Below are 14,047 nucleotides of genomic sequence, written 5' to 3' on the forward strand. Positions count from 1 at the left end.
TTTGACACCTTGTAGAGTCCATGCCCTGATGAATTGAGGCTGTTCTGAGAGCAAAAGGGGGTGCAACTCAATATTAGGAAGATGTTCTTAATGTTTTGTACACTCAGTGTATGACTACAACATATGACCCAAGACATGGACTTATCGAGGTCTGAATACATTTCACGAAAGGAATGTGATTTTGGAATGTAATGTTCCTTTAATTGTTTTATCTCTAATAATTGACACATCAACATTGGATTTCACTCATTGTATTAAATGTAACATTTAGGTTTTATCCATAGGATCAGATGGTTGATTATCACAAGTTGGCAGGTAAAATATGGCACCAATGGCAGTAGGGGTGTGGGTCAGCATACAGTATGTAGGCTTCTGTAAATCAAATCTTAAACCCTCTATTGTTGCCTGGTCTTATGGACTTCAAGCTGCCCCATGGCAACGACAAACAAGCCCTTGACAAATAAACTCCTGCAGCATGGAAACACAGAGAGAGAGGTCCAGAAAACAAGGCGCACATTAACGTTACATTACAAAGTGCCTGAAAATATGTCACACATACTGGTGAGTTTGACCTTTTCAAACGCCTTACAGAAACATGACTCTTTTTGTCAAGCCTTTCTGAGAGAGAGAAAGGTTAGGTTCTTGTTCAGTCACACTGTTCGTTTATAGGGAGATGGACATGTAAGCACAAAAACTTTAACCGTTTTGAATATTTCATCTCTGAATTACTGTGGACCGAAATTATGTTCTTTATATAGACTTCAATGTTTACATGGTGGATAATTTTGGTCTATTTTCAGTATTAATTTCAGTTTCATTAGGAGCAATCTGTAGCATGACCAGTGAAATGTGGCATATCAGGGGAGGAGGAAAATATCCATCTATCTTGTCCTCCACTCCAGAGTGGTTATTAGAGTCTTGGAGGGCTCTTCTACTCATTACAGTACACGGTACATTGACTCTTAAGGTAGGGTCAGGGGGATACCAAAACATGACTTTATGCTGTGTACTGTAGTATTGTGTTTAGTGTTCTGTTTAGAGCCTAAATTAGCCTGATCCACCAGCCTGACCGCTGCGCTGAACTTTCCTTTCACTTCATGTACGTTTGCGAGATCAGGATGGTCGCGCGAGGCTAACCCTACTGTAAGAAGACACTAAACATTGTTGTAACATTGTCATAAGAATTACTATTTACCTGACAGTACATGAAATGACAAGCAATGACACTGAAGTGATTACCTCTGAAGCATCATGGCAGTTTCTTAAGAGTGTTCGTAAGGAACACTAGGAACCAGCTGGATTGCATTGGCAGAGAGGGACCTTTTGGCTTGCACCTTAGGAATCCATCGGTCCAGCAACCACAGTTGTAGCTATAGCAATGGGCCCTTAACTGACCCTTTAGAGTGGTTGTTTTATTACTGGGATATATATTTAATCCTGGCTATATCACTGATCCTAAAGCCTGTTAAAAGATGATCAACACAACATGACAGTATTAGATTTGAAAGAGAGTGTATTTCCACTGTAAACTCGGAGACTGGTAACTAGATTGAGGGATGTAGAAAGCAATTCTCATTCTAGAGTAGTATGAGCGTTAATAATGAGCACTGCGTGTGGTGCTGATCAGGCAGAATCCCTAATCACTTCTCTCGCTACCCTCATTTCCGCTCATCCAGCCCAGTCCCTATACATGCGTAAGCAGAGAAAGAGAGGGTGTGGGAGTATGCTGTGGTGATTAAGAGCACTTGGAGGGAATCAATATATTACACAGGACAATACATATATAAACAATTTAAAAAATTGGGGGAATAATATTTACTTATTTTTTTACATTTACATAAAAAAATGTTTTTCGAACAACATCTTACAGACACACACAAACAATGACTACATCTCATCTGCCCAGACCCACATGCTCACAGCCCCCATCCCTAGTACTTGCATTATTGTTTGCCACTTGGCCTTAGATTGTACCAATCTGTTTTTCTCAGTCGTTACATATTGTATCAAGCAAGATGTTTATTAAGGACACCCCATCAAGGTTGTTCAGGTATTCCCAATGAGCTGTGTTAAGTTCCGATAAGGTAGGATGGGTTTGGTTTGACCTCACCCTCTGAACCTACAGGAATTAAAAGGCTCCATGTTCTGACCTTCATGCCTAACCAGATGAAGCCTCTAGGATCTTTGACAGAAGTTTGTCTACAGCTTTCAGAATATTGTCAATGTTACAAAATAACGGACTACTCAATACTTAAATACCTCTGCTCAATTACCTGGTCATTTTAAATTACGCCAGTCTTCCAATCAAATCAAATTTTATTTGTCACATACTTCGCAAAAAACAGTTATAGACTAACAGTGAAATGCTTACTTGCAGTTCCTTCCCAACAATGCAGAGAGAAAGAAAATAGATAAATAATAGAACTGTAATAACACGTAATAGTAAAGGTAATAATAAATACACAATGAGTAACAATAACTTGTCTATATACACAAGGTACCATTACGGAGTCGATCTGCAGGGGTAAGTGCATTGGCTATGATGTCATCATGGTACAAAGTCCATGATCAGCTCTTTCATTCAGAAACTAGGCTCGGATTTGGATTACGAGATTGGATGATGTTTTATCGTGTTTGCCATTATGGAAGATCCCAAAGGCAATATGCAATGCCATCTGTTTGCTATTACAGTATTGTTGGACGTTAATACTGTGGGTGGATTTAGTATTTCATTTGATTTATTTAGTATATATGGTATATAACAGTTCACTAAAGCCAGATACAGACATTGAGGAATTCTAAAGCAAATCCACAGTGCCAAAAATCCATGCACATGTTAAAATATTTTTGCGTTTTATATGCACGGTACACCACAAGTGATAAACAAATACAAATAAAATATTAAAGTTTGGCCTGTGAGACTTCCTGAGAATTTTGTATGGTATATGAAATTACTTTAAGCTTGTCCTTTAACTTGATTTGTGACTGAAATGTCCTGCCTTTGTGACTCCCATTTTGGAGGAGAGCCAGATGAGAGACGGAAGAGTCTGTGTAAGTCACTGACCTACTCTACTCACACAAACAAGATAGTGTGTGTAGGTGAAACGTTATTTCTCTCTATAGGATAGCTTGCTTTGTACAATAGTTTCAAGATCGTTCTCTCTCTCTCTGTGTGTGTGTGTGTGTGTGTGTGTGTGTGTGTGTGTGTGTGTGTGTGTGTGTGTGTGTGTGTGTGTGTGTGTGTGTTTTTGTGTTGTGTGTGCGTTTTTGTGTGTGTGTGCGTTTTTGTGGTGTGTGTGTGTGTGTGTGTGTGTGTGTGTGTGTGTGTGTGTGTGTGTGTGTGTGTGTGTGTGTGTGTGTGTGTGTGTGTGTGTGTGTGTGTAAATCACTGCTCGGGAAAGAGCTGGACTGAAAAGGAGGGATGTGGGGAGGACACACTGATTCATAGTATAATCGATAAGAACTCCTCTCTCTCTCAAACCCTCGCTGCAATTTTCTCCCCAAAAGTTTCAATCTGTGGTCAAACCCGCAAGGAAGAAACGGTGACCTCAACAAGATGATATGGTGTTTAAAAACACTTTCAAACCCCCTCTCAAAAAGGTTCTCGACAAAGACCAAAAACCTTTGCATACTTAACGGTTGCCATGGCACGGCCTCACAGTGTTTGTTACATCATAGAGGGTGTTACTACATTCCATACATTCTTACGAGATCAGATGGATATTTTGGCGTGTTATATGGGCTCCACCTCATGAAGCTGATATATGGAACGACTCTCCACAACGCTGGGGTGAGTGCTGCATAGTACAGGCCTCAATGGCTTCATTATCTTCCAGAGTCCTTCTCTGTGTGAACGTAATTCAGTGGATGATAATTCCCTCTAATGCAGAATACCACTAGCAATGAGATGCAGTGTGGGGGATTAGGAAAAGAGACAAGACTCTGCAAATTGACTCAGCATGCCTTGGCTTTCATCGCTGATTGTCTTTCAAAAGACCCCGAAAATACAATTTTTATTTTCTCCATCTATGTCTGAGAGTTGAATAACAACTACAAAGCAGAGGTGGAAAAAGTACCCAACCGTCATACTTGAGTAAAAGTAAAGATACCTTAATAGAAAATGATCCAGTAAAATGCTACTTAAAAAAAATCTACCTTTATTTAACTAGGCAAGTCAGTTAAGAACAAATTCTTATTTCCAATGACAGCCTAGGAACAGTGGGAACAGTGCCTTGTTCAGGGGAAGAACGGCAGATTTTTACATTGTCAGCTCGGGGATTCGATCTTGCAACCTTTTGGTTACTAGTCCAACACTCTAACCACTAGGCTACCTGCCGCCCCACTACCTGCCGCCCCACTACCTGCCGCCCCACTACCTGCCGCCCCACCCCACTACCTGCCGCCCCACTACCTGCCGCCCCACTACCTGCCGCCCCACTTGAGTAAAAATCTAAAAGTATTTGGTTTTAAATACACTTAAGTATCAAAAGTAAGTGTAATTGTGAAAATATACTTAAGTATCAAAAGTACAAGTATAAATAATTTCAAATTCCTTATATTAAGCAAAACAAATGATACCATTTATTGTTTTTTTATTTATTTACAGATAGCCAGGGGCACACTCCAACACACAAACATAATTAACAAACAAAGCATGTGTGTTTAGTGAGTCTGCCAGATCAGAGGCAGTAGGGATGACCAGGAATGTTATCTTGAGAAGTGCGTGAATTGGACCATTTTTCATGCATTCAAAATGTAACAAGTACTTTTGGGTGTCAGGGTAAATGTATGGAATAAAAAGTACATTATTTTCTTTAGGAATGTAGTACAGTAAAAGTATAAGTTGTAAAAAAATATAAATTGTAAAATACAGATACCCACAAAAACTACTGAAGTAGTACTTTAAATGATCTTCTCTTCAGTATTTTACACCACTGCTACAAAGACAGTGCTCCACCCAAGCAAACTAGATACTTGATTGAAAACATCTGGCACTTATTTAATGTAGACATCTTGAGGGAGTGCCAGATATGACAGGTGGTTGACCTTAGAGATGTGAAGTAATGCTTCAACATAATGGTTGTGTTTACATCACTTCTCGCATAGTCGAGTCAAGCACATGTTCATGGAATGCTTTCATTCATGTAATGGATATAGACACAGTAGGCTACTGCACAACGTTAACTTGCCAAACATGAGCTCCAAACACTGTTAACAAAGACTGCTCTTCGCGTTCCAAAAGTTCTTAGAACATCCAAATTGGAGCATCAAATGAACACATTCATTGTGGTATCAGTAACAAAACAAAAGGCGTAACATACAAATGAGAGTTGACTTTAAAGTATAACTTGTGCATGTTATCAAAGGTTTGGTGTTATAGGTATGTAGCTACTAGGAAAGTTTCTGCAAGAGCATTTCATTGGGGATGTGACTGACGTTAACTGGCTTCAGCAACTCTACGTGACAACTGAATAAACTTAAAGGTCCTGAGTGTGCTCATACAGTTGGTGAGGTAACGTTGTCGGCTAATTGTATTAGATTACATCACTCAATACAGATGAATCCATTTAGAGATCTGTGGAATGATTACAGGGATTACACATTTACCTCCAGGAAAAGATGTCTGTAGCCTCAATAATGTATCACTTTCTTAGGAATGAGAAAACAAGATAACACGTTATTTGATTGGAAGAATGATTGGTGGTGATATAGATTATAGCCCACCATAGTGTTTACAAAATTAGTTGTATGTTGTTTTGCTTTGTAAAATGGATCAAGGCACAGATGTTGATGTTAAGTGGCAGTGTTTATTATTGTTGCAACATTGCCCTCTGTAGGAAAGATACAGGAATGCCTGACTTGTGGTAGAAAAAGACAGTCAGATCATTGTGTCAGTTCTGCATATTACATTTCTATGTCCAGATTTCCAAACTAAAAGGAAGCTGTATGACTGTTTCTGTTGATGCTCCAGCTTAGTCTTTTGAAGTGACATTTTAACAAATAAATAAAGCGAAGCCAGTTCATAAGGGAAATCTGAGTGTGGTGGCATCAAATCAAATCAAACATTGTCACATGCGCCGAATACAACAGGTGTAGACCTTACCGTGAAATGCTTACTTACAAGCCCTTAACCAACAGTGCAGCTCAAGAAGAGTTAAGAAAATACTTACCAAATAAACTAAAGTAAAAAATAAACAATTATAAAAAGTAGCACAATAACATAACAATAACGAGGCTATATACTGGAGGTACGGGTACCGAGGCAGTGTGCAGGGGTACAGGTTAGTTGAGGTAAGTGACTATGCATAGATAATAAACAGTGAGTAGCAGCAGCGTAGAAAATAAATGTTGGGGGGGGGGGGGTCAATGGTGGCCATTTGATTAATTGTTCAGCAGTCTTATGGCTTGTGGGTAGAAGCTGTTAAGGAGTATTTTGGTCCTAGACTTGGCTCTCCGGTACCGCTTGCCATGCGGTAGCAGAGAAAACAGTCTATGACTAGGGTGGCTGGAGTCTTTGACAATTTTTAGGGCCTTCCTCTGACACTGCCTGATATAGAGGTCCAGGATGGCAGGAAGCTTGGTCCCAGTGATGTACAGTACTGGGCCATACGCACTACCCTCTGTAGCACCTTACGGTCAGATGCCGAGCAGTTGCCATACAGTTGCCATACCAGGCGGTGATGCAACCGGTCAGGATGCTCTCGATGGTGCAGCTGTAAAAACCTTTTTAGGATCTGGGGACACATGCCAAATCTTTATAGTCTCCTGAGGGGGAAAAGGTATTGTCGTGCCCTCTTCACGACTGTGTTGGTGTGTTTGGACCATGATAGTTCGTTAGTGATGTGGACACCAAGGAACTTGAAACTCTCGACCCGCTCCACTACAGCCCCGTCGATGTTAATGGGGGCCTGTTCGGCCCGCCTTTTCCTGTAGTCCACGATCAGCTCCTTTGTCTTGCTCACGTTGAGGGAGAGGTTGTTATCCTGTCACCACACTGCCAGTTCTCTGACCTCCTCTCTATTGGCTGTCTCATCGTTGTCGGTGATCAGGCCTACCACTGTTGTGTCGTCAGCAAACTTAATGATGGTGTTGGAGTCGTGTTTGGCCACGCAGTCGTGGGTGAGCAGGGAGTACAGGAGGGGACTAAGTACACACCACTGAGGGGCCCCAGTGTTGAGGATCAGCGTGGCAGACGTGTTGTTGCCTACCCTTACCACCTGGGGGCGGCCCGTCAGGAAGTCCAGGATCCAGTTGCAGAGGGAGGTCCTTAGCTTAGTGATGAGCTTCGTAAGCACTATTGTGTTGAACGCTGAGCTGTAGTCAATGAACAGCATTCTCACATAGGTATGATCTAAGGCAGTGGTTCCCAAACTTTTTATAGTCCCGTACCCCTTCAAAACATTCAACCTCCAGCTACGTACCCCCTCTAGCACCAGGGTCAGCGCACTCTCAAATGTTGTTTTTTGCCATCATTGTAAGCCTGCCACACACACACTATACAATACATTTATTAAACATAAGAATGAGTGTGAGTTTTTGTCACAACCTGGCTCGTGGGAAGTGACAGAGCTCTTATAGGACCGGGGCACAAATAATAACATAATAATAATCAATAATTTTGCTCTTTATTTAACCATCTTACATATAAAACCTTATTTGTTCATCGAAAATTGTGAATAACTCACCACAGGTTAATGAGAAGGGTATGCTTGAAAGGATGCACATAACTCTGCAATGTTGGGTTGTATTGGAGAGAGTCTCAGTCTTACATCATTTTCCACACAGAGTCTGTGCCTGTATTTAGTGAGGGCCGAGAATCCACTTTCACATAGGTACGTGGTTGCAAAGGGCATCAGTGTCTTAACAGCGCGATTTTCCAAGGCAGGATACTCTGAGCGCAGCCCAATCCAGAAATCTGGCAGTGGCTTCTGATTAAATTACATTTTCACAGAACCGCTTGTTGCAATTACGATGAGGCTCTCTTGTTCAGATATCGGTAAGTGGACTGGAGGCAAGGCATGAAAGGGATAACGAATCCAGTTGTTTGTGTCATCCGTTTCGGGAAAGTACCTGCGTAATTGCACACCCAATCACTCAGGTGCTTCACTATATCACATTTGACATTGTCCGTAAGCTTGAGTTTATTTGCACACAAAAAAATCATACAACGATGGAAAGACCTGTGTGTTGTCCTTGTTACTGCAGACAGAGAAGAGCTCCAACTTCTTAATCATAGCCTCAATTTTGTCCCGCACATTGAATATAGTTGCGGAGAGTCCCTGTAATCCTAGATCCAGATCATTCAGGCGAGAAAAAACATCACCCAGATAGGCCAGTCGTGTGAGAAACTCGTCGTCATGCAAGCGGTCAGACAAGTGAAAATTATGGTCAGTAAAGAAAACTTTAAGCTCGTCTCTCAATTGGAAGCCAGTCATGGCTACCGATGTGAGTGCTACGAGGCGGTAATCATTTAGGCAGGTTACCTTCGCTTCCTTGGGCACAGGGACTATGGTGGTCTGCTTGAAACATGTAAGTATTACAGACTCAGTCAGGGAGAGATTGAAAATATCAGTGAAGACACACACTTGCCAGTTGGTCTGCGCATGCTTTGAGTACACGTCCTGATAATCCAATCTTAATCCTGTATTTACGCTTTGCGTGTTTTATGGTTCGTCTGAGGGCATAGCGGGATTTCTTATAAGCGTCCGGATTAGTGTCCCACTCCTTGAAAGCGCCAGCTCTAGCCTTTAGCTCGATGCGGATGTTGCCTGTAATCCATGGCTTCTGGTTGGGGTACGTACGGTCACTGTGGGGACGACGTTGTCGATGCACTTATTGATGAAGCTGATGACTGAGGTGGTGTACTCCTCAATGCCATGGATGAATCCCGGAACATATTTCAGTCTGTGCTAGCAAAACAGTCCTGTAACGTAGCATCCGCGTCATCTGACCACTTCCATATTGAGCGAGTTACTGGTACTTCTTGCTTTAGTTTTTGCTTTTAAGCAGGAATCAGGAGACTAGAATTATGGTCAGATTTTCCAAATGGAGGGTGGGGGAGAGCTTTGTATGCATCTCTCTGTGTGGAGTAAAGGTGGTCTAGAGTTTTTTTCCTCTGGTTGCACATGTGACATGCTGGTAAACATTTGGTAAAACTGATTAAAGTTTGCCGTCATTAAAGTCCCCGGCCACTAGGGGCACCACTTCTGGATGAGCATTTTCTTGTTTGCTTATGGCCTTATAGAGTTGTTTGAGTGCGGTCTTAGTGCCAGCATCGGTCTGTGGTGGTAAATAGACGGCTACGAATAATATAGATGAGAACTCTCTTGGTAGATAGTGTGGTCTACAGTTTATCATAAGGTACTCTACCTCAGGCGAGCAATACCTCGAGACTTCTTTAATATTAGACATCGCACACCAGCTGTTGCATCAGAGAATATTGCACCAATTGGATCCGCACTTACATGCCGTCCATGTAAATTGACCAGATCTACACATGCTACCTCGATGCCGGATGTCGCGCACACATGTGCTGGTGTCTCTTGCTGCTATTGCTGTTGCAACTAGCTGTTACTCGCTATGCTTGCTGTTTTCTGATATCCCAGGGTTCTGTGTTTCTTCATTCAGGGGATTTGGTATAGCATATCCTGCTCACTACCTGTAGTTATTTGATCATCTTTATATGACGCTTCACTCTGGCAGTGAGCTACCCTGAAGGAGCAGAGCCTAATGCCAAGACAACGCATTGTACTCTTTTCTAATATATGATTAAATGGTTAAACGTACACATGGTGTTTCCTTTCTGAACTAGACCTTACTGATACACATTAAATCAAGTTGACATACAGTATTTGAGAGAAGTGCCTCAATATCCTCTATCAAGGATATTTAAAAAAAAAACTGTACCAGACCTAATTCAGTATATATATGGAATATAATCTCTTCCACACAGGCAATGTGGAAGGTGTCCTGGGATACCCATGGGACTTCAGCATTGGCCCCCAGGTAGGAAAGACTGGCCACATAACATTGAAATGTATGTTCATTTGTATGTGTGTACAAAGTTTCAAGTTTTCCACCTGGTCCATCCCCAAAGACAGGCCCATGTGACGAGACCTGCTACAGCTGCAGACATCTACTCCAGAAAACCGCATCAGGGAGCAGATAGCAGTATGTATTTTTGCATTTGAATATAAGTATAGAGAACGCAGACTAAAACATTCAGGCAACAAGTCAAGTATTGTCATATTTAACAAACTAAGGGTTTAGTATCTATACATTGTTCTTCTGCTTCCAATACCTAAACCGAGTGTGTGGGAAAGACGTGTAAATTAGCGTATGCTGGGGTGGTGTCTGTATACCTAGTCGAGACAGCTGCTCACCAGTAACGCCTCGATCACACCAACAGTGTTTTTGCGCAAAATGGTACGCAGCATCATCTTGATATGTGTGCAACAAAAGTTCAACATTCACCTTCTGCTACCATTTATGCCAAGCCTTCTACACATACAGTTTGACGCATATGTTCGATAAATCCAACTATGCACCACACAGAACGCACTGAATCTGCCTCTGCAACGCAATGCTGCAAGGCAAATGCAGCGTTCCATTGGAAATGAATGTACTTCTGGTGTACCAAAATGCATTTTCACTGTCGGTGTGATCGAGGCGGAATCTTAGTTCGGGGTGTGTCCAATCTGGACTACGTTAGATGGACAACCCATGCCGACGTTGGGATGTTCAATTGTGAAAAAAAGTGATGGTCCACAAAAATGAAACAAAAAATCCAAACTCTCCTCTTCTTCACCAGGTGAAAGCCAGCCTAATAATGAGTTTCCACCATATTATTTTTACCTGTTAAGTATTTTCCAATTAACTTCAAATGCCTTTGCAGGTAGGGACAAAATGGTTGCTCATGCCAGGCGTTCTGAGTCGGCTGAGGACGGTCGAGCCGGATGCACCACAGATATCTGGCACTCTCTGACAAAGGACCTGGTGGAGGAGAGCATTCCCTGCGGGACACAGGAAAGGAAGAGGAGGCCGTCCACAGCTAGGCAACACAGGCATGAATACTCCAGGTATGACCCTTGAACACAATCAGTTTGGGAGTAGGAAAGGGTCATGTCATGCCAAGGTGACTGTGGTGCTGGCTTACTGTGATGATGATGATGATGATTAAGATTGTGATGATTGTGATGATGATGATGGAAATTATGATGACGATGATGATGGAGATGATGATGATGGAGGTGATGATGATGGAGGTGATGATGGTGATGGTGATGATGATGGAGGTGATGATGAGGATGGAGATGAGGATGATGACTGCGGTGCTGTGCAATAGTGCCTCAGGCAGTGTGCGGATCACAGATGTCCAGCTGCAGGGTCTGTTAGTGAGGCTGGGGAACTCCTCCCAGAGAGAGCAGGACATCGGGGGGTTCCGTCTCCAGCAGAACGTAGCAGGACGTCCCATCGCAGAGTTCCTCTTCCCTCCCAGAACACTCCTCCAACCAGCTAGCTCTGTTACGGTAGGCCTGTGATGAAAACACAGACATTAATCCTTTGGTGAACATTGGTATAGGTTGTCATAGTGTGTCGACGTTTGTTTACAAAAAAAAGTCTCATTTAATTTTCAATTGAACAACTTAATCAATCATTCTAGGAGATGGTTTATGCTTTGACAGAGGTTTGTGAAGTCGACTCAGTTTTGACCGTGATTTGTACTGTACTGTAAGGTTTGGTCTGAAGCCTCTGGAAGGAAGACACAGAGCCCAGGGGACTTCCTTTGGGTTGGGTTGGAGCGCATCATGTTGGGACCAAAGTGTACCACAGTCCTATGCAAAGACAATGGCCAAGTGAGAACACTGTGAGGGGTGAAGGATGATTGAATATTCTGCCTCTATGGTTTGATAGACTGATAGTATATAATTGATCCAGGACTACATTATTTGCCCTTTATCACATAATTCATCTAAAAAATACATTTCCTACAAGTCTCTTGTATGTTAGCATTGAATGTGCTGTACATGTAATGATCTGCATACTCTGGTGGGTGGCTAGGCCATAGCATGGTACACACCTGCACGCTGTACTGGGATAAAGCCACAACAGGCCTGGGCTGAGCATCATGAAAAGGTGGAGAGCTGCAGAGAGGACACTTTGTCCTGTGAAGAGTCAAGCATCCCTGCTACAGAGATCAACTGCCCTGACAACACACCCTTTCTTCTGATTAAAAGGTCATCTGTGTATTCAAATGCAACATTCAATTAATGCTCTGTTGATGTACCATTAGAACAAGAATTGATTGAAGCATCACATAAAGTGATACTATTTATTTAATGCTAGTGGTTTGATTTTCCTACAGGAAGAAGCATGTGTTTAGGGTGTGCCACAGTCCGTGGACCCAGAACCCTTCATCCATAACCCATCCTTCCTGCTCCCCCTGTGCTCTGCTAGACTTCCGGGCCCGGCCCCAGAGCAACCCTGCAAGGAAACACACCGGTACAGACCTCCACAGTTAAAGTCAGAACTCTTATTCCGTCATTGAATTGAATCACTTTTTTTTCTGATTCCTTAATTGAATTTAGAATGCGTGACACATTGAACTTGAGAGATAAGTGTATCATAGTATGGTTCTCAAAGTCAAACTATGTGTGTACCATCACATGCAGCCGGTGTCCAGGCCAGAAGACCTGCCACCCTACGTTCCCAGCGGACTGGAGTGGGAGGAGGGCCTGTTCGATCAGCTGGGGTATGTAGATATTACACATGCTATTTTTTCTTGCTGCTGACACTGAACAATGTAACCGGTAATTATGTGGATAGAGAAACTATATGATTCAGTAGGGGACTATTCAAAGTCAGTGTTAGTAACATCCCACTGGGCACAGATATCAATTCAATGTTTATTTAACTGACATGACGTGGAAACAATGTTTATTCAACCAGTGTGTGCCGAGTGGGATGACCATTACCCAGAGTACAGTAAACATTTGGTTGCTTTGTGTGTTGTGTGTCAGCCCTGTGTAGGAGGCGTGATGTTCCTTGGCCCTCAGCCCCCCTGCGCCTCCCCCCTCCAGCAGTACCGTACTGCAGCTACACTACACAGCCACAACAGGGTTATCACTGCTTAGATGCATGAAAGTCAAAGAGGTAGCTACTGCTGCACAGGCACATGACTGTCCAGGGACTACAGACATGAGACTGAAACCACCTTGGGCAAGCAGCAGAAAAAGAGCCCCACTCTAATCATCATCTGTTTCATTATATCTATTTAACAGAAGATCCTCTGTACTGTCAGCTTTGGCATCTATTGGTTGCCTGTTTAAAAATAAAATACATTGTACATGGTTAAATAGTCACAAATGTCAATATTATTCAATTGGATAAGATACACTTTTTTATTTTTTTTATAGGCAGGTTACAAGTTGGGATGTATTTTATTTTCCTCCAGGTCAAAGAGGTGTAAGAAATTCAAATGTATTATTCTCAATAAAAAGTCTTACTAAAACCTGTCCTTTATCAAAAAGCATTCCATATAATTTAAAAAGAGAGTCAATTAACAAGGTCAAGAAGGTGCTTCTACATCTGCATTGCTGCTGTTTGGGGTTTTAGGCTGGGTTTCTGTACAGCACTTTGTGACATCTGCTGATGTAAAAAGGGCTTTACAAATACATTTGATTAATTGATTGAACCAAACCAAGACAAAAACACAAAGGATGGAACAGGGTCGAGGGGAAGCACTACAACAGTGTAAGTGGATCTAGAACTGTCAATCACTGTCAATCACATCAATCATCCAAATTCCATCTCCTGGTTTTTCTCATGTAACAAAACAACAACTCTTCAATACTAACTCTAACCCCCCTCTCAGGAACTTTAGTTTTGTTCTTTATTTTATCAAGTTAGAAATAATACTACAAACAAAAATGTATTTCATTTATTATTGTAAGCCCTCCCCAATAGTAAAGCTGGAATCAAACATTGTAGATAAAGAGCGACTTCGCAGCGGGACTTCTAAATGAAGTGTCAACTCCCTTCATCCAGG

At 42.1% G+C, this 14,047-nt stretch overlaps 1 protein-coding gene across 2 annotated transcripts; it reads left to right on the forward strand.

Annotated features, from left to right (window-relative positions):
- Positions 1 to 460: 460 nt before the first annotated feature.
- Positions 461 to 13,489, forward strand: LOC106576436 (lamin tail domain-containing protein 1). 2 transcript variants are annotated; one of them, XM_014153615.3, is made up of 10 exons: positions 461 to 561; positions 9,953 to 10,005; positions 10,097 to 10,170; positions 10,895 to 11,078; positions 11,345 to 11,528; positions 11,736 to 11,855; positions 12,061 to 12,236; positions 12,365 to 12,501; positions 12,672 to 12,751; positions 13,020 to 13,488. In XM_014153615.3, exons 1-10 carry the CDS (start codon positions 547 to 549, stop codon positions 13,131 to 13,133), a joined length of 1,137 nt encoding a protein of 378 aa, XP_014009090.2. In that variant the 5' UTR covers positions 461 to 546; the 3' UTR covers positions 13,134 to 13,488. The 2 variants fall into 2 exon arrangements, with proteins under 2 accessions (XP_014009090.2, XP_014009089.2); XM_014153614.3 differs by lacking the exon at positions 461 to 561 and adding an exon at positions 3,725 to 3,790 and having other exon boundaries at positions 13,020 to 13,489.
- Positions 13,490 to 14,047: the final 558 nt, after the last annotated feature.

The sequence above is a fragment of the Salmo salar genome, chromosome 17 (assembly GCF_965601325.2).
Source record: "Salmo salar chromosome 17, fSalSal1, whole genome shotgun sequence".
NCBI classification, from domain to species: Eukaryota; Metazoa; Chordata; class Actinopteri; order Salmoniformes; family Salmonidae; genus Salmo; species Salmo salar.

Coding starts and splice junctions, on each gene's coding strand:
- LOC106576436 (XM_014153614.3), top strand. CDS start 3,752: ATGAAGCTGATATATGGAACGACTCTCCACAACGCTGGG. Junction 11,529..11,735: donor AACCAGCTAGCTCTGTTACG/GTAGGCCTGTGA, acceptor CTGTACTGTAAG/GTTTGGTCTGAAGCCTCTGG. Junction 12,752..13,019: donor GGCCTGTTCGATCAGCTGGG/GTATGTAGATAT, acceptor GTTGTGTGTCAG/CCCTGTGTAGGAGGCGTGAT.